General features: G+C 42.2%; 1 protein-coding gene across 1 annotated transcript; it reads right to left on the reverse strand.

Annotated features, from left to right (window-relative positions):
- Window positions 1–420: 420 nt before the first annotated feature.
- On the reverse strand, window positions 421–17,226 carry emilin2a (elastin microfibril interfacer 2a). The gene is made up of 9 exons (XM_071491468.1): window positions 16,912–17,226; window positions 16,130–16,255; window positions 13,453–13,643; window positions 11,324–13,303; window positions 3,868–4,221; window positions 2,098–2,151; window positions 1,550–1,609; window positions 1,233–1,373; window positions 421–907 (listed from the first exon to the last, which is right to left on the reverse strand). The coding sequence occupies exons 1-9, from the start codon at window positions 17,136–17,138 to the stop codon at window positions 573–575; spliced, it is 3,468 nt and encodes a 1,155-aa protein (XP_071347569.1). The 5' UTR covers window positions 17,139–17,226; the 3' UTR covers window positions 421–572.
- Window positions 17,227–19,208: the final 1,982 nt, after the last annotated feature.

Genomic DNA, 19,208 nt, shown 5'->3' on the forward strand with positions numbered 1-19,208 from the left:
GCCTCCGAGGCTGGCCAAGTTTGTAACATTAATAAAAGCTTGTGTTTCTAAATCTCATGCTTTTCCACATCAATCTCTTCATGTATGTTTGTTAATCATTTGTCATCCTCTTCTTCTACAGCGTAGGTTACACAGTAAGATGAACAGAGCTCATGCTTAAAGGTGATTTATAATGGTTAATGGCCAAACCAGCAATATTATATTCCACTGATATGTTGACCATACTGTATACTGAGTCTCTGAGGTGGTTTTGTTATAATAAACATTTCATTTTATGAATTTTAATGTTAATTTATAAACACTTTTACACCAGACATTCACAATAGGTACAAAGAGGCAACGTGATAATCAAATATATTAGGAACAAATCCTACTTCTTGTGTTCATGAATCTTGGCTTACAAACTGCAAAGTGATGACGTCTTATTTGAATTTTTAATTGAGGATCTTCACACAGTGGCGCTGCGTGATGAAATAGCTGCATCACAGCAAATCAGTGAAAGGGTTTCTTCAACGTTTCCAGCTTTCTGGGAACAAACTAGTCCTTGCTCTCAGTGTCCATGTGAGCTCCAGCTATCGCTTGGCCTGTGGTGCATACAGGAAGATGGCGCTGTAGGTGGAAAGGATCTCCCTGGCCTCTGTGGTGGCCAGCTGGCCTCCGGTCCTCACCAGACCCACACGGTCTCCTTTCCTCAGGGGCAGGATCAGACTGAAGGACACCGAGCCGCCGCAGCCACAGTTACTACTGGCTGAGCCCCAGGGCTGACCGGCTACGGGTCCCGCTGAGCTCTGCAGCTTCTGCACGCTGCGGTTGGACACTGACAAGACAGCTTCTACACGATCACCCTGCTTTGCAGTTAGCAGGCCTGAAATCAGGTATCGGCCATCCTGTGGTACAGTAAAGATTCCTGTAGACATAAGAAAGGGGAAGATGAGTCTGATGTAGAATCCTGGGTGTCTCCAGCACAGGGAATAATTTATTTTCACAATAATTCCATCCATATGTAACATATTGACAGATTGTATGACTGATTTGGTCATGGGGTTTAAACACTTTATGTGATTAAACATGTAAAAGCAAAAACCTTATCAAATGGGGGTCTGTGGTCTAATTTGTGTGTTAGGGGATCTTGATGTGAATAAGTCTGAAAACCACTGCCGTATCTGGAACGTCAGGTTATGCATTTCATTAAATACATCATAATATATTTTGTGTGTGTGTGTGCGCTGTACCTGTGTGGGAATTGTAGTGTCCACCGTCATTGACTAGAATCCTGTTAAAGCGAATGATGCCAAAGTCTCCAGAGAAGGGCTGCTGTGTGAGGCCAGCGGAGAAGGAGAAGGGATCTGCGAAGGCGCTGTTGTCCACTGAAACTGGACCCAAAAACATGTGAGTCAGTGTCTCACTTCAAAGATGAATAACTGCGTAATTGTCACTTCATTTCACTGAATATAACCCATTACATAAACCTCTCCATAAGTCGTCACACTGGAGCTAACGACTTATATACTTTTTTCTTTACAGTTACACAGTTGAAGCCAAGTTTTACCTGGTGATTCAGCTGGAGCTCGATGTAGCGGGTTCCATGGCACCTTTGCTGCTATGGGAACTACAAGGTACAAATGAAGAAGGTGTTAAGTCATTACGTATTCCTACTGTCAAGACTTTGTGCAAAGGGGTGACACCTTTATTTTTATAGCTGTTTCAGTCACATGAGCCTCTAGTTGTGTGTTTGAAAATGAATACAGAGAATCTATTATGCTCAGTGTTTGTGTGCTTTTCTTTTGAGTCAGTCAGTGGCTAATGGGGAAAAAAACAGATCTTTGTTTCAGCCAATATAGCCATTATCTATTTCAATAAGATTTCTTTAATCATTATCCCCAAATGCAAAAACTTTCTGGTACTTGCCTGCAGACAAGCTAAAATCCTTCCACAGTCCGCCCACACCTCCTTCAACTAAACACATCCAGTTCCCACTCCCTCGCACTCTAAGGCTACAAATTATTCACAGCTTTTCCAGTTTTTTACACTAATGTGGTAGAATGGCAAAGTCCTCAGATGCATGCAATTTAACTTGATAATGAACTGCTACAATACCTTGGTGGTTGGATGATTGAGGCTTGAAAGACACAGGCTGCAGAGGGGGATAGCCTGCAAAAGAACCAGATGAGAAAGACATCATGTTTTATTATCATCTGAGGAGACGGGTTAGTGAATACTCTTGCCAGAGGCAGTTGTTTGGTTTTCCATCTGAACATTATGGCAACTGTGGGATCGTTTCCCAGAGAAGATATAAATTGAGACAAACAGGTTAACATCTAGACTGCATAATTTTACAAGTGCACTTTGAGTCGGGTTGATTTTGGTTTTGAAAGCAGATTCAGGTGTTTACTGTTTTCCCCCAGAGCCTCGACATGGATTCAAAGCTGCAGGTAAGTGTGCTGTTTGACTTCCAGATAAACCATCAGAGATACAAATGAAAGGAAAAGATGATGTAAAAACCTCCACTTGTGTGATGAAGGAAAAACGAAAACTTGAAACAACTTTCATGACTCTATATCAAAGCCTGAGAGCCTGATTTTTATGAATTTTGAAAATACACCTAATATACTTGAACTAGTAGGAATATACATGGCTTCTTCTTCCACACCATCAGTGAACAATAACAGTGCAACTCCTGTCTCTAATACTCTGCTGCCAAAACATGCCCATGTGAGAGCTAAAACAAAGCCTTTGTTGCTTGTTGTTTTCCCTAATCATCCCAAAAGCAGTCCAATTAGTTCAATCCAGAGCTGGCTAAATCTGCGACTATCTGCTGTCTCTTCCGTCCAATTGGATTTGGCCCCTTTTAAAAACCCCTTTGGTATAGAATTCTAATGTGTGGGTGAGAAAAAAAAACAAAGCACACAGATAATTAAACTCTTGCTATGGGTTCCTTATGTGAAAATTGGTAACAAGAGGAAAACAGACCCAGACTCAGTTCCAAATTTTGTCATTCTTGGCTAGTTTAGACGTGATTATGAATTGATAGCACTGTTGAAAATAAGAACGTACATATATTCAGTCACACATGTGGTAATGTTGGCTCTGCCTAGCCAGCACAGTGCTAGGCATGTTGTCATATGAGTGTCATCAAAATCCTTCTTGTCATCGCAGTGATGACAGACTTCATTCCTGCACGTTATAAGTAGAGTCTGTGCGTCAGAATCTGGGCTAATGCTTGAGATTACAGCCTGCAAATTACAGAGTAGTTATTTAGTGCGTATGAGGTATCAATAAACACCTATACCTATATGGGGATCATGGAGTAACAGTATCAATACTGCAATTAAATTAGTTATGATGTCCTTTATTTAAACTTATTATATACTGTAGCAACAAAAAATGGCTTTTGGGAAATTATATTGTTTTTAAAGATGATGTATGTTTTATGTAATGTGTCTTATTAATGTTATCAATGTTCTGGGGAACAAATCATTAGGGTAAGCATGGGAAGAAGGGTGTACCTCTGTAGCTTTTACGATAAAATAGTTATTTTTACGTTTTTAAAGGTTAAATTGCTGGGGCGAAGTAATACAGTTTTGGGACACAATGTAGGATCCCTCTGAAAATCACAACAGCTGTATTTCAGTATTTCGCTGGTGTACGCCTCTGTAATTTGCAGGCTATAATTTAAAGCGATGCCAAATCCAGTTTTGTGCTATAAATCCACATGGTGAAACTAAAATGAGACTGAACACAGATTTTTGTTGTTCACACAGATAGAAAGTAAGAGATTTTTTATCACCTATGAAAAACATCCAAAGTACAGCAAAGTGAATATAGTTTAGAAAACCAAAGGTCATCATCAACATTAGTGGCACTCACCTGGTGCTCCAGCAAACCCTTTGACAGGCGTGCTAGACGAGTGCTCAGAGCCTCTCCGCACAGTCACCTTGCGGATGTACCCTGGAGGTCCTGCCTCACCCGTCTCCACCACCGGCCTTATGGGAATCAGGGGCAGAGTGGGTTGGCCTGGTTGCCGGGGGCTGGACGGCTGGCTTGGTGGACTGATCTTGTTGGTGTGTGTGTTGGGCTGCACTGGTTGGCTTGGATTGTAAGGCTGCCTGGGACTGGACGGCGGCGGTGGGATGATTAGAGGGATATGGATTTGTTTAATTCTTGTTCTGGTCTGAGTGGTATCTGGCAAAGATGCAGGCCTCTCTGGTCTTAAGGTCATTCCTTGGAAAGCAAAAGCAAAAGAAATAGTGGCAAGATTGTAAATATATCAGTTTACAGTTCACTTCCCAACCCTATGATAGGCTTTACCATCAAGCCTGAAAAGTCTCAGGTCTCTTCTTATAATCAGATTGAAAGTTATGGAAAATGCTGTAACTGCAATCACACAAGCCTCCAATATACTTTTTGTTTACAAATCCCACTTCCTCTCTCACATTCAGGCTACATCCCTCCCTTTGCTTGTGAAATCTCTTAAACAACCTATATTCTGAAGCCAAATTAGACCTGGCCTGCTCTGCACCTCAGAGCTTTTTCTTTTTTTTTCAACCGGTACCATTATTATTACCCCTCATAAAAGCAAACCAGGCGGTCGATTTGAGTTTTAGGCAACAAGAACCATCTGAAGGGAAACCAGTTGGCTGCTTGCCAGACCCCCTGAGGGCACAGACATCACATGGGCCTCTGAGGTGAATGCAGAGGCGCTGTGAGAGTGTCCTGGGGACAAATAACAAAAAGTAATTACACTACCTGCTTTGTGTCAGCCCCCTCTCACAACCAGGTGTCAGACAGATTTGTGTCACGCTGTATTTCAAATTCAGTAAAGGGTTTGTACATTAAATGGCTTCTTTGGTGCTTTGGGCACATACTACTGTATCTGTGGTGCTGCTTCAACCTTGTGGGTGAGGTTGGGCATAAATGGAGCCTATGTAACAGGATTACAGTAATGTCATTCATCCAGAGACACTTAGATCAAGGAAATGACCACTTATTGCAAATGATTATGGCGGAAAAGGCTTTGCTCTTTGGGGAAGCTCTCAAGCAAAACAAAGTACAAGAAAGACTCTGAAGGGAGAATAAGCATGTTAACTATGATACAGAATTTAGAGATCGTTGTAAACACGCACAAATATTAAACCTCAGCAAAGCCATCAATACCAAAAGTTTCGATACATAACGAGGCTGGGATGGCAAACAGCGATGCAGCAGTACATGATGTAGATATGAAGGTATAAGTAGCGCTCAAAGGCAATCAGCTGGGACCTGGTCTAGCACAGGGCTCTTACAACAAGGCTAAGAGGACAGATCTGCTAACAGCTCTAGGCAGTGCAGTGGTTTGAGCTAAATGCTACCATCAGCATGCTCGCGATGAAAAAATGTCAAGATACTGAAGAGTAACGTGTGCCATGTTCACCATTTCAGTTTTGCATGTTAGCATGCTAACACTGTCAGTTGTTGCATCAAAAACAAAGCACATCTGAGGTGTGCTGCTGATGAACGAGCATCTCTTCTGTTTGTCTCATGCACTAACACACACAAGACGAAGCACATGAACCCGTATGAGCAGAACACATCTGCTGCTGATGGCGTTGTGCTAGCAGCTGGTGGCTGAAATGCACAAAGCAATGTAGCAATATGCTAGCAAAAGGCAAGGAGGACGAATGCTGCTAGCTAGCAAACATTGTTGTGATCAATGCACCTTATTAGAAATCAAAAATTGGCTTTGCAGTTTTTATTGAGGAAGGTAATGCACCTTTGTTAGCATTACACACATTTTAGTGTGAAACACTGAATGTAAACTTAGGTGTTTTATGAGTTGGTACTGCATTATCTTAACTGTACTAGATTTTCTAGACCTTTCAACCACATCTCATTGCCTTTATCCGCAGACAGACCCTGTTAATGAGGACTTCTGAATTTAGCTTTGGAAAACAACTGGCAGTTCATTTTGTCAACCAATTACAATTTCCAAGGTCAAGAATAAACTTTCTCACTAATTCCGCTGTGTACCTGTAAAGGATTTTGTTGCATCTTGAAAATAATCATTTGTAATTAGTGTAAGTGTTGCCATAGCCAACAGCATTATAATGAGTGGAACTGTGCGTTCAGTCTTGTGCTGAGGCGAAGTGATCAATCCAAAAGTAGCTTACCTGAAAGTAATCCTATTACCTCAGAGTCTGCTTCTTACTCTGGTTTATGAAAGTAATCAGGCACTCTGCTCTTATCAAATAAGACATCATCAACAAATTCTCCCTTCTAACTGCAAGCGATACCACGAGCTACTCAGAAACCACATGTATAATCAAAAACAAATTAAACCCAGCAATCATCTTGTACTGAGATAATCAGAAATCTCTTCTTCATTTCCTCCCTATGCCTCCTTCAGGACGCCAGTTGCCTGAGTGCATATTTCCCATGAGCTCTCAGCCAGTGTCTCACTAAGGGGGCAACCGCAAAGTCGAAAAAACACACTGACAGGCACACACATACACAAGACTGCTGGTGCAACCGAGAGAATCACCAAAACCAGATGTTATTGTTTACATGCAGATTGAGACACTGAAGGGGGAGGGATGCTTTAGTCACTGGTGCTTCCACAGATTTGGGTGACAGTGCATTAGTGTTCAAACGTGCCTGAAAGCATGAAGGAACATTGCAGCAGACAAGCCGATCACGCGATGGAAAACGGTGTCAAGGGGCACAGAGCAGGGTGTGGTGGTTACATACACATACAATAATGCATCACTGACGGTCTGACATACATTTTTCTTTTTCCTCCTTCCCACTATGTCATGGACACAATTTCACCCCCCACCACTCCCTAACACCCCACCCCCCCCTTCCTCCAGTGATATTAATGATGGGAGGATAAAATTGTGCACCACATGGCAGAACTCAGGGACTCCCATTGTGTATCTGGCTCCAGTCCCCCCTGAAGACTTTCAGATGGACTCCCGGGTCAGAGATGGAAACACCTCACCTCACGGCTTTAGAAATGTCTCTGGGGAAGCTGTTGCAATCAAAGCGCCCCCTCGAAATTCTGGTGCTAACTAAATACATACAGTGTGTGTGTGTGTGTCTGTGTGTGTCTGTGTAACAGTGTCGAATACAATTTTCCATTCTTTGCCAACAGACATGCTTCGACTTCAAAAAGACCTTTGATGTCTTGTTTTTCTTGTGTTCCCTCATCACAGAAGACAGTTAATCTTACTGCCTGCCTCACCAATATGAAGTCAGAATGATCAATTGCAAAGCATTGATCCATGAAATCAAAGCACTCATTTTATCCTTGCTTTAATAAAACTGTTTTCTTTTTTTTTCTTTTTTTTTGTTATTTTCTGTCAATCCATACTTACAGGACAGGGTGGAGGACGAGGAGAAAGAGAAGCCCTCTGGCATTCTCGGAAGGAGAAATCGGAAGAAAAAAAGTGGACGGAAGGAGAGAGTGATGAGGGAGAGCAACTCGGAGATAAGGGAGAGAGAGAAGGGAACGACAGGGAAGTGATTTGAGCTGGACTGGGATCGCCTCCAAAAAAAAAAAAAAAGGAGTAGGAAAAAAAACAACTTGAGAATCGAATGAGAAAATTCAGCACAAGAAGGCTGATTAGTCACTGACTGAAGGAGGAACAGCATGCTCAAGCTCTTTCAGAACAGAGGCACTTTCCATATTTCTACATTTCCTAATAACCTCTATTAAGCAATTTAGATATTAAAAACTCCTGTGTTATTTCAAAATAACATAATGCACGAGTGTTTGACTTTTAAATGACGCAAGATTTAAAAGTCTGCTTTGCCTTCAGCATCTGCCTAACTCCAACTCCCTATTGGGAAGACAACAGCAGGAGACAAACACACAAGTTGTGGTGTAGTTGTAGTAAACCCCTGCTGCTGCAGCTGCTGAGGGTGAATCAATGCCAACATTTTGCAACTGAAGTCACACAATTCCATTCAGCAGTCACATTGAGTAAGGGCAAAGCTATTCCAGTTAATCTTTCAGTTATGCTATTACAACAACTCATCTGTTCCCAGCGTCCTCGGGGTCTTCATATGACTGTGTGGAGAATATGAGAATATGAGCGGAGAGGAAACATTTCAGTAGGCTCCCAACCACCACCACACCCAGAGAACTGGGATTTCTTTTTTTTTTTTATCTCTATTTAGACTATTTCTCTTTCCCAAGCTTGAGGAAAACATTAAATCCTTGGCCACACAGCTCAACTCCCTCTCATGAGATTTAAGATACAGACTACAGCCACAAAGTGAGGGAATATGATGATATTTGCCATTAATGTTAAAGTTTGAGATTCTGTTAAATGTGCATATTTGCTTTCTTGTCAAAAGTTGCATGAGAAGATTAATAACGCTCTCATTTCTTAATGGTAAATAGGAAGCTGTTGCCAGCAGCTGGCTGCTTAGCACAAACCCTGAAAACAGTTATCCTGGCTCTGTACAAAATAACAAAATCCACCTACCAGCACTTCACTAATAAAACTCACTCATTAACACATTGTATTTTTTGTTAAAGCCATACAAATCTGTACAAAAACTGGTTTCACATTACTGCAGTTTATGTGCCAACGCATGTCTTGATCAGGACCATTTGCTAGACAAGCAGCTGTGACGCCAAGAAGTTAATTTGTGAGATTTAGAGGTGGATTTTGTTACATTTCTCCTCCTTCCAATCAGCCACAGGCGGCAGCTTTCTATCTACTATTCAGATATGAGTTTGGTATCAATCTTATCATCTAACTCTCATCAAGAAAACAAATAGGTGTATTTCCACTACCACTCTCATGTCTGTACTGTAAATATGAAGTTACCTACAGTTATCTGCTAACATACTAACAACTAACAGCTAAGTACTACAGATGGAAATAAACCAAAATAGCTAGTCTGAGTCTGTCCAAAGATAACATATTCTGACTACCAGTGCCCCTAATTCACATGTTATACCTTGTTTGTTGAATCAGTACAAAAACTGAGGTGTAAAAATGACAAATTGTTTTACAAAAGGTGATGTGACAGACTGGCTGCCTGACAACAGATAGTCCATCCCAAAACTTTATGTACAGATTAAACAAGTAAAGCCCCCCGCCCCCCCCCATTTCCACTCTTTATTCTAAGGTAAGTTAGCCAGCTGCTAATGGGAGCTTCATGCTTGGCTTACAAACATGTGAGCATCAAGCTTCTCACCTAACACTTGGCAAGAAAGCAAATAAGCATACTTTCCAAAATGTCAAACTTGTCTTTTAAATATACTCACTCATAGAATTAAAAGTTAGATGCTAGTATTATATAAACAATACTCATGAAGCCAGGTCCCTGACAAACAGTCCTGCTGCAGTACGCACAGTTCTTTCTGATTTAATGCTGGGCAGAAGTGCAGTATAATGTTCCATGTACGGTAATGAAATCAAATATCACAGTTTGGAAATAACAGGCCATATTTGGCCAAGAGTGAAATGGAATACAGAATGCCTTCACGCACTCCATCTCTCTACACCACGACCATTAACCCATCCACCTTCCATTTCTCCTCAGGTCCCTATCACACAACTGTTTTGGACGATGGTTAAAGAAAGGGAGGCACCAGCGATGGGGCCCAAGTCATGACATCACAGCTGAGGGTAGTCGAAGCATCTGGTCCTGGGTGTGGAGCCCTGCTTCTTCCCTCTCCATCAAGACTGGCTCCAGCAGTGAGTCAGGGCCCTTAATGAGGACCAGACTCAGCACGTAAGGCTGAGGTCACCCAACGGGAATCTCTGGAGGTTGGTATGTGTGCATGTGTAAGGAGGAAAGGAGGAGGGAGGGAGGTGTATTGTGTATAAGACTTTGTGTGTGTGTGTGTGTACTGTATGTGTGTGCTGAGAGACTGAGAACTGAGGTCGAGGTTCTGTGGTATGAGTAAAAAAGCTATGTCATGGTGCAAGAAAGAAGACCTCACAAATCAACATGGTCATAAAGGGAGTGGGCAAGATGGAACAATCTATAAGGGTTGGGGTTAGGGATCTGACATTTACATAAGGGAGTAATGAGGCACGAAACAGTGCAAGTAAATTATAGTTAGGTGGGGCTGAAACTGGAATATAAACTTAGCTTGGCATGTAAAAATGTAAGCTTCTCTTTACCTGTCACATTCCTTAAATTAAAACTGGGGAATTCTTAGGACAACATGAATCTAAGTCACAGGAAGTTTCCAATGTGGGCCTCTGCCTCTTGGTGCCGGGACATATTGAATGACATACTCAAGGCAAGCACAGGAGGCCCAGTGAACTTGTGTCCTCCCACTCTGGGAAATACCCTGTGGCCATGGGATCTGATCCTTCCTTCCAAGCCTCCATGCAAACCAGGCAAGCAGAATGCATGATATGGGAGGATTATCTTCAGGAACAGTTTGTGTTTACACAGATGTTAATCACACTTGATAAGTTGAAAGTTAGGGAGGAAGCTGAAAAAAGATTGTGTATTTAGTTAGTGTGTCTTTATCCAACTTCTTTTGAGTGTATTTCAGTTCTTGGCCGTGATAATGTGTAAATCTGTTGAAGATGATATAACCAATGGACTTATAAGCAGCAAAATTGTGCCATAATCTATATCTAATAACTGTCTTGATACAGTGTAACTTCATCCCCACTCCTAATGGAGGGGAGACCCAACAATATTATGCAGCAGCTGGCCAGGTGTGCAGAGGTGAGAAAGAAGGCAGAGAAGTTCAAATTTATCTTTCAAGCACTCTTTTTTCATTCTTTACACAGCTACTTCTGTCATTCATTGTTTGTATGAACAAATAAGTCCAATTCTATAAATGACTTCCAGGAAGGCCTGCCCAAAAGTGTGCACTGTTATCCCCATTTGAATGATTATTTAATCTTGCCCCTCTATGACAGCAAGCTTTTCAGCCTGCTTTTGAGCATGGCTGTTCTAAAAAGCTTTCCTAAATGTCCAGATACAATGCACAATGCCTCAGCCTTTATTCTAGGTTTCCCCAGAGGTAATTTAACCATTGTCACTCCCCATTCCCCATTGTGTTGAGCTTGCTACTTCCTTTCAGGGAGTGAGTCTAGACACCAAATATCAAGGGTGTGCATATTCTAGAAACAAATAATAATCAATTCCACTGGCTTAAGTTCTATAGGGACAAAGCTTCTTAATATGGGCTCCAAGGTCAGGCTTCTATGCATCAAATGGAAATATTGATAAATATGACCTCACGTTGACTTGGTTTATCTCCATGAAAGCCAAGGCAATCATGTGATAATTTCCTTTTCAAGACACTACTACAGACAGCCAAGGATGCTATTAAAGTATCACCAAACAACCAACTCACCTGGCTCTTTGGCAGCAACGTCTTTTAAAACATGTTTGGCCATCGCAGACAGCTGTGCCTGAAACTTCTGCAAGGAATTCTGCATTGCGATGATCTCTGCGCCATGATTTCCACAGGTTATATTCATCCTGTAGACACAGTCCCGCAGACCGCCGACATGTCTCTCCAGCCCATCTTTCAGCTCTTTGATGTTAGCAGAAACCCCATCTAACCTTCCACACACTTTTTCAAGTCTGGTCACTCGTCCATCCACAGCAGAAATACCATCAGAAACACCCTGTGTGTTCTGTTTACACTGTCTCAGTTCAGTGGACACCTGTTTACTGAGCGTATCAAGACCGTTCTTCAGCTCCTCCACCTGACGCCTTGTGTCCTCGGCCTCACTACTGGGTACTGCAATGACTGATGCCCGGCGGTCCCATGCTGAACTCCCAGTGCCACTCTCTGCATGGCAGCATGTTGAGTTTATTCTGTGCATATCCTGGTTGTATTTGCTCAAGGAGTCACTTAACCCTGTAACAGCACCAGCCAGACCAAGCACATTATCTTGGAGATTAATTAATCCTTTCTGGAAGTCATCCATTGTCTTGATATGTCTCTCATTTCCAACTGACTGTCTTTCAACGAGGTCCTCCAGTCGCTTGAGCTTGTCTGTGTTGGCAGAAACATCTGTGTGAAGAATGTCCAAGTCATTTCTGTACCGGCTCAGGTCCTTCAAAATATTTTCTAGGCCACTGGGTACGGTTGATGAACTTACTGCACCTGCAGTAATTCCTGGGCCTGAACAGCCTGCAGAGCACAACTCTCCAACAGCATTGACCTTATCATCCAAACCTTGGAGGAGGAACTTGTTGTTGTTGACTTCTGCCTGGATGGCATCCATGGAATCACCAAACATCCCTGGGAATGAATTATTGCTCATTTCCACCAGCATGTTTGTAAACTGGTCCTCCATGTTGTTCAGACGGTCTTCCAGAAGCTGCCGAAGTGTTGCCACCTCTTCTGCAATTGTACGGGTCAACTTCTCTTCAATGTAAAAACAGTGAGTCTCAGCATTTTGTTCTGTGATATTTATACGTGCCTCCAACTCCTCAATCAGTATGCCGAAATCATTCTCTTCCCGAGGTGCAGACAGGTGGGCCAGCTCATTGTCAATGCGGACATTCAGGATGCGGTGAGCCTCTGCAATACGATCAATCTCACGCCATAGGTCTTTATGGTCACTATGATCCTCTTTCTCTTTGGATGGATCTGTCTGCCTTTGAGTTCGAATAGGTCCATCTGCGGCAGCCATGTCCAGACGTAATGCCCGGATCTCCTCTCTCAGGTCAGCCTCCTTGGTGTCCACCAGCTTGGTCAGGCTGACCAAACCATGGTCACGGCTGTCTTCACAGGTCTTCTGCAAGTTCTGGATTTTATCATTGCATGAGCTTTGTAGCTTGGCCAACTGTTCCTCCACATTCTGGTCCAGCTCTTTCTTCAGTTTCTCAAATTTCCCATCAATGTACGTTTGCACAACATCAAACTCTGTTATGGCTGGAGCCTGAGATTGAGAGGCATCCATCAGGACGCGTATCTGCCCCTCATGACTCGTCATGGTTCCTCTTAGGTCTTCCAAAGCTTCGTCCTTACTTTTCAGTGCAATGTTGATATCATCCAACCGAGCCACTATTTTTTCAATGGCCTTGTCTCCTGCAATCCCACCTCTGCTAGTCTGATGTCCATCTAGCACTGCTGGGCTCTCCTCTGTGCCTGCGGTTGTAGCACTGTCTGGTGGACGCATGTTGTTAAGAAGTGTCACCAGCATCTTCTTTGTGTCTTCCTGCAGGTCTGTGCGGAGGTTGGTAGTTAACCCTGACAAAGCAGACTGGAGATCCTGGACTGTCTGAGAGAGGCGCTGAACTTCACCTTCCAGAAGACGCACCTTATCTGTCCCGCCATGCCTTGTCTCATGGTGCCCCGTCTCTCTTCGCTCTGGCCCTAAAATCAAGTATTTTTTTTAATACAAATTGTGTGTTCTATGAGCAGAATGGCTGAATTTAGTGGTTTAGTGGTACTAGTGGTAAAATTTGGCAATACATTGTAAATTGACAAAAGCACAGATGGTAGAACACAACACAGTGTCTTACTCTGTATGTGTCTGGTTGTATGTCCAGGATTTGGTGGGAGGTAAGGCTGTGTTCCCTGCACTGTTTGTCGATCTGGGGGTGGTTTTAAATCTTTGCAGTCTGGACCTTGGTAACCAGGACAGCATCTCCACTCTAACTCTGTCACTGTCTTGTAGGCAGTCTTGTATGTGGTTCGAAACCGAGTTTTATATCTGTAAAACAAAGCAGAGTAATTAATAACTTTCAAAATTTCAAGCAAATGTGAAAATGAAATGCAGAACATTGAGCTTGTCCATGACAAAACTAAGACCATTTTCAAAGTGTTATCAGTGTTATTCCTGTGTTTTTATGAAAACATGTATTGTTTGTCCATGCAAGAGTTACTCTCCAAACAGAAGAAACTGTTCCAATAATGCATATTTTTGTGGGAGCTGTTGACTCCTGCAATCACCAAAACGTCTGATTTTTGGGCATGGACGGTTTTGAGCTTCACTGCTGTTCCCAGTGCATGAACATTAAACTTTCTAGCCAAGGCAAACAGTTCCCAAAGAAACAATAGATGACATCATTTCCCTGAAAGCAGGGGTCATGTGATGCAGAACATCTGGAAAGTTGCTGTCAGAAAAGTTATCTTTGCACATTTCTCAACTGTCACACTGATACCACTATTCTAGACTGGCAAATAGAAAAAAAGGAAACTGAAAACCTGTGGGACAATAAAACTTCAAAGTCTGACTGTAATCAACAATGTGTAGTTAAATCTCATCCTAATATGAGATCATATGAAGCCAATACTGTGTGTCATAACTTAGAAATGGAAAAACCTGAGGTGACTGTTCCTTGCTTTACACAGAAACTTGGAAATGTGCTCCTATGACCTAAGAATTAACAGTTTCCAGGGATCTTTTCCACATCACAATAACTCTTGTGCTTTTGTTTGTCTGAGTGGATCACAAAGCTAAACCACAAAAAGCATGCTTTGTTTCACAACTAATAATGATTCACAAAGTAAGATACAATAAATTGCGTCACAACATCTCCCACAGAATTACTGACAGCTCTTTCTACCAGTTACTGGTGTGGACATTCCCATTTACAGTGATGAATTATTGAGGAACATAATGATTTGTTTGATTTGTGGGCTTAAATCAAACAGTGTGTTACTCGAACACGATTTATTATCATATTCAAACTAAGAAGGAAGGAAGAAAATAGTAGTGGTGAGACACACCCATGCTACCGGACATATACAAAACTATCTTAAAATATACACAAGAAGCACATTTTGTAATGTATTTGTAAATATTTGGATTACACATTTGAAATGCATCTTGAATTGTCATAATAAATCTTCTGCACCACTCCTAATGGTTTGTCTACAGGGACATTAATTCAGTACAGAGGTGTGGAGTGCAGCTCCTAAATACAACTAGGATGAGATTCTTTTTGATGTGCTTTCCGGATGAACTGATAGCACAGAATGAATATGAAAGCTACAACAGGGAATCAAGTTATGTTATATTAAGGGCCAATATACCTGCTAATGACAAATCAACAGCTGTGAACCATCTGTGATAACACATATTCGAATACTAGATGGAACTAGAGGCACAAATATGCAGATTGAAAGAGGTAGGGAGGAATCTGTTCTGGAGGTGTAAATAATGTTTGATTCATGGAGCCGAAGAAACTCTATTTTTCTGAAGTACAAGTTGAAAAAAGTAGTAGATCAAAAAGGCAAAACAGAGCTCTGGCGTAAATCTGAATAAACATTCTCAGTGAACGATAATGATGAACGTTTCGTTTATTCGTGACCACTCTTTTCTGAAGCAACATACAAATAAGATACAGCCCCACAAATGTTTTACTCCTGATGAATTCTGGGCCCAAGTCTAAGAGGTATACTGGTGACCTGACCAACACTCTCGTCCAAGCTATTGATGGTGGGCTCCAGTTAGTCCAACCAGGGACCCTGAACAGTATGAGCAGGTATGGAGACCTCATTGATAGATTCCAAACAGTGTTTTCATAAATATATGACAACCTTGATTCAATTGATGAGCATTCTGAACTTGGCTCAGAAATGTATTTACCTTCTTTGGGACAACGAACATTTGTATTGCTGCTCAACATGCTAATGCTGCGAACAGTACATGAAATACACTCAAGAGAAGACACACAACTGTGTTAAGGAGAGTTATGTGTGTTGGTTGGGATTAGTAAGTAACTGTCGCTTTAACTTGGAAGGTAGTTTTAGCGAACTATAACCATGACTTAGTCTGGCCTTTTTTCAGCTGCAGTTGAGGGTTACCATGAGAGTCCAAGGTTTGGGAGTGGCTTCTGGGTGAGCTAAAGTGTGTTTCCCCGTCAGCATGTTTCCACTTCCCTAAAGCTGAACCTAACTTCATCCCTACCTCTAACCAGTTATTGCCACCTACTTCCCATCCTTACAATCTAATGTTAACCTTATGACGTTTCAGCTCCTGTTTAACCATTTTGTCTTTTTTCAGAAATCTCTGCATTTTTGGTTCTGCCAGTCAAGTCTCTTCAGTCACTGTGAACATTATTTCTGCTCCCCGGTCTCCTTCAAAGAAACATTTTGTATCAGAACTCCAGTCTGTCTCATACATCTAAACATGCACCCTCTACCCTTTCCCTTTGCCCCCCCCCCCCCCCCCCCCAATCTCCGGATGCTCACGTCACTTGCTGCTGGCAGTCGGGCTGGTAGGCTGGGCAGGGGGCCACCACGGGCTCCTGGAAGCTCTCCACACTCCCCTTCACGGCGCAACTCACGTTCTTGTGCACCACATAGGCGCACCAGTTCCTGAGGAGGGAGGCAGAAATAAACAACAGCTCCAAGATGTACTTTACCTAGAAATATTTTAGGGAAACACTGTGCATAGCTGGACTTTTTTTTTTTTTTTTTAGTAATTTGGCAATAACAGTATCATAATTAGTTCCATATGCGTTACTGAACTTTCTCTGGAGGCTGCGTTATTTCAGTTCCCCCCCCCCCCCCCCCCCTTCGCTAGTCTTCTTTTTTTTTTTTTTTTATTTATCAGGAAACTAATGGTCTAATGGTCTGTTGCAGATGAGAGATTGTACTAATCACTGACATTCCTGCGTTTATCTGGATCTTATCACCTATGGCCACACTGGCAAAGTTCGAGCCACATGTAGACACAGGCTGATAATACAGGCACAGTGAGAGTTAGCCGGCTACATATGACCATAAGAGGCTACATCTTCACCGATCTGAGGTTACACCGATCGATGAGAAGTTTGGAAGTCATCGCGTTTTTACTGGCAACTGCGCAACCAAAGCGCACAGCCTTCACCTCCAGGGACAGTGCGATTAAAGAAACACCCGTGAGCCACTGGTTCAGGAGGTTTACACAAAAACAGAAAAGTTTAACTGGTTCGCAAGAAAAGTATTTTCCTTTAAAAAAAAAAAAAAAAAAAAAAAAGCCCGTTACTTACCTGTTTCTGTGTCTGTGCACCACTCCAGTGTATGCGGACCCTTGGAACAAGTCATAAGAGGAGGGAGACCCGTAAGTGAACTGAAAGTTTAGAAACAGTGTGAAAACTGTCCACCGCCAGTTCATCTCTCCATGCCTGTGATTCATACTTAACAAACGCTTTAAAATAAATATTCCCAACACAGAATAGTAGGGCTGCTCTGTTGTTATCATGCGCGATGTTCCCATAAACCAAAGTCACATTGCCCCAGTGACTGAACCAGCTCCAATAACTCAAGTTTGGGGAAGTCCACATTCACTGCAGCGCCCTTGGAATGACGTTTAGGCCCCACACCCTCCTCCCAAACACTCAGATGAAGAAAGGAAGGAACCCCCCCCCCCCCCCCCCCCCCCACCCACCCCAAGCCTTTAAACGTTTATAAGCATATAGATGTTTTAGCTTGTGGTAAAGTTAATCTTTAATTGAGTTATTCTTTAAAGTCTTCCAAAACATGGAGTCATTAATTAATGAAAGAGACAAGGAAGATGAAGAAGGATTTGGGATGCAACTTGATTAAGTCTTTGTTCGCCAGCAGCCATTAATTCACACCTCACTGATGAACATAAGAGGATAATGTCTTTTGAATGCACCCTCCAGTGTCAGAGGTGTGTGCAGTTCTGATGATATTCATGACCAGGGATAACAACAGTGATTTACACTCTGCCTGCCCAGTTGGTGAAGAAGGATACAGGGGAAAATGACATGTCTGTTCTTTTCTTCAACAACTTGAATCCCTCACCGAGCAAATTCCATTTTTCAAGCCAAACTGAGCAATTTGCTGAGCAATATCTCAACGTGCATGGAGACAGAAAGTAGCACATTAGTTACACAAGAGCTTCAATTCACAGCACTCCAGGCAGGAATTCATTGTCAGTGCTTTAGCACTGTGTGAAAGTGTGAGCACAAGCAGAATTTCCATGCACATGGCAGTGCTGTGAAAATTGTTTTTGTCAGATGGCCTTAAGCAATTTTCCTCCAGAAACCAAGGGAGATGGTGAGTTAAATAAAGGCAGAGTGAGAATACAGAGCACTAGATATGGCATAATGATTCAGAGGGATGCTGTGAAACCTTATGAGAAGAAAAGGTGCATAAACACACACACACACACACACACAGACACACATATACACAAGTAACAGCTCCTCCCTCAACCAAAAGAACCCTTTACCACCGAACAAGCTTTTTTCCTGAACTGCTGTCAGACCAGAGATAGCCCGTCCTAAAATAAGACTGCACTCTTTCACCAGCCGCTGTGCACTGGGTCCACCAAGTGAGAGATGCTGGAATAGGTTATGTAAGTGAGTGGTGTCTGCAGGGGATGGATTTTTAAGTGTTTTATTAACATGAGCAAGTGATTTGACATGTCATTATCTATCATCATGTTATTTCACTCACACAATCCTTTAAAGAGATTGTTAACGATTTTATTGATTTTCTTTTGCTCCTTTCCTCTCACTTTCACACATTTACACACAGCTCTGACTTAAATTATACATTCAACAAGCCTGAACATTGCCGGCTATTCAGACGGGGGAGAAGAAATGTTGTTAAAAGGTTTCATGTGAGTCATAGTTGTGGCCGTTTCTGGTTGTTTCTCTTGTCTCCAGAAGAGGGCAGCACAGCAGCAGTAAAGAAAGTGAAAACTCTTTCTTGTAGTCATGGCAATTCCTTTCCAAAAGTGTTGGGAGTGAGAAAAGGACATTTCATTAATGAGACAGTATAAGCGCCTGAATCCTGAAACCTTACCACGCTATGCTCATGTCAATTATCTGTGGTGGGCACAGATCGCCATTGCTTCTTTATTACTGTACATTTTTATTGGCATCACATTAGGTCTCAGAGTAAATCACCATAAACCATTTTCTCTTCCTGTCTGCCCTATGTTATTCGTCACTATTACGATGCTCATTAACATTTACAGCTCATTGTCACCAGGTGATAATTCTGTTTGACCACCTCAGAGAATCACAGTCTGTTTTCACTGTTGTCTTTTTGCAGGTAGACGAGAGCCCTCACTCTTTACTATTTATTTGTCATGATGACACAACACACACCTCATCCCTATGTTCAAGTTAAAGTAGCAACTAACTACATACATGCCCAGACATTAATATGCAATGGTAAGTAAGACTGGGGTGGAATTGCAGGCAATAGCATTCAGTGAGAAACACACACGCACACACACACACACACACACAAAATAATCTCAGCCATAAATCCAGGGGACGTTTCCTCAGTTCACCTCTCTGGGATCAAT

Source organism: Trachinotus anak, unplaced genomic scaffold (assembly GCF_046630095.1).
Source record: "Trachinotus anak isolate AG129_WGS33_773 ecotype Australia unplaced genomic scaffold, CSIRO_AGI_Tana_v1 ptg000012l, whole genome shotgun sequence".
NCBI classification, from domain to species: Eukaryota; Metazoa; Chordata; class Actinopteri; order Carangiformes; family Carangidae; genus Trachinotus; species Trachinotus anak.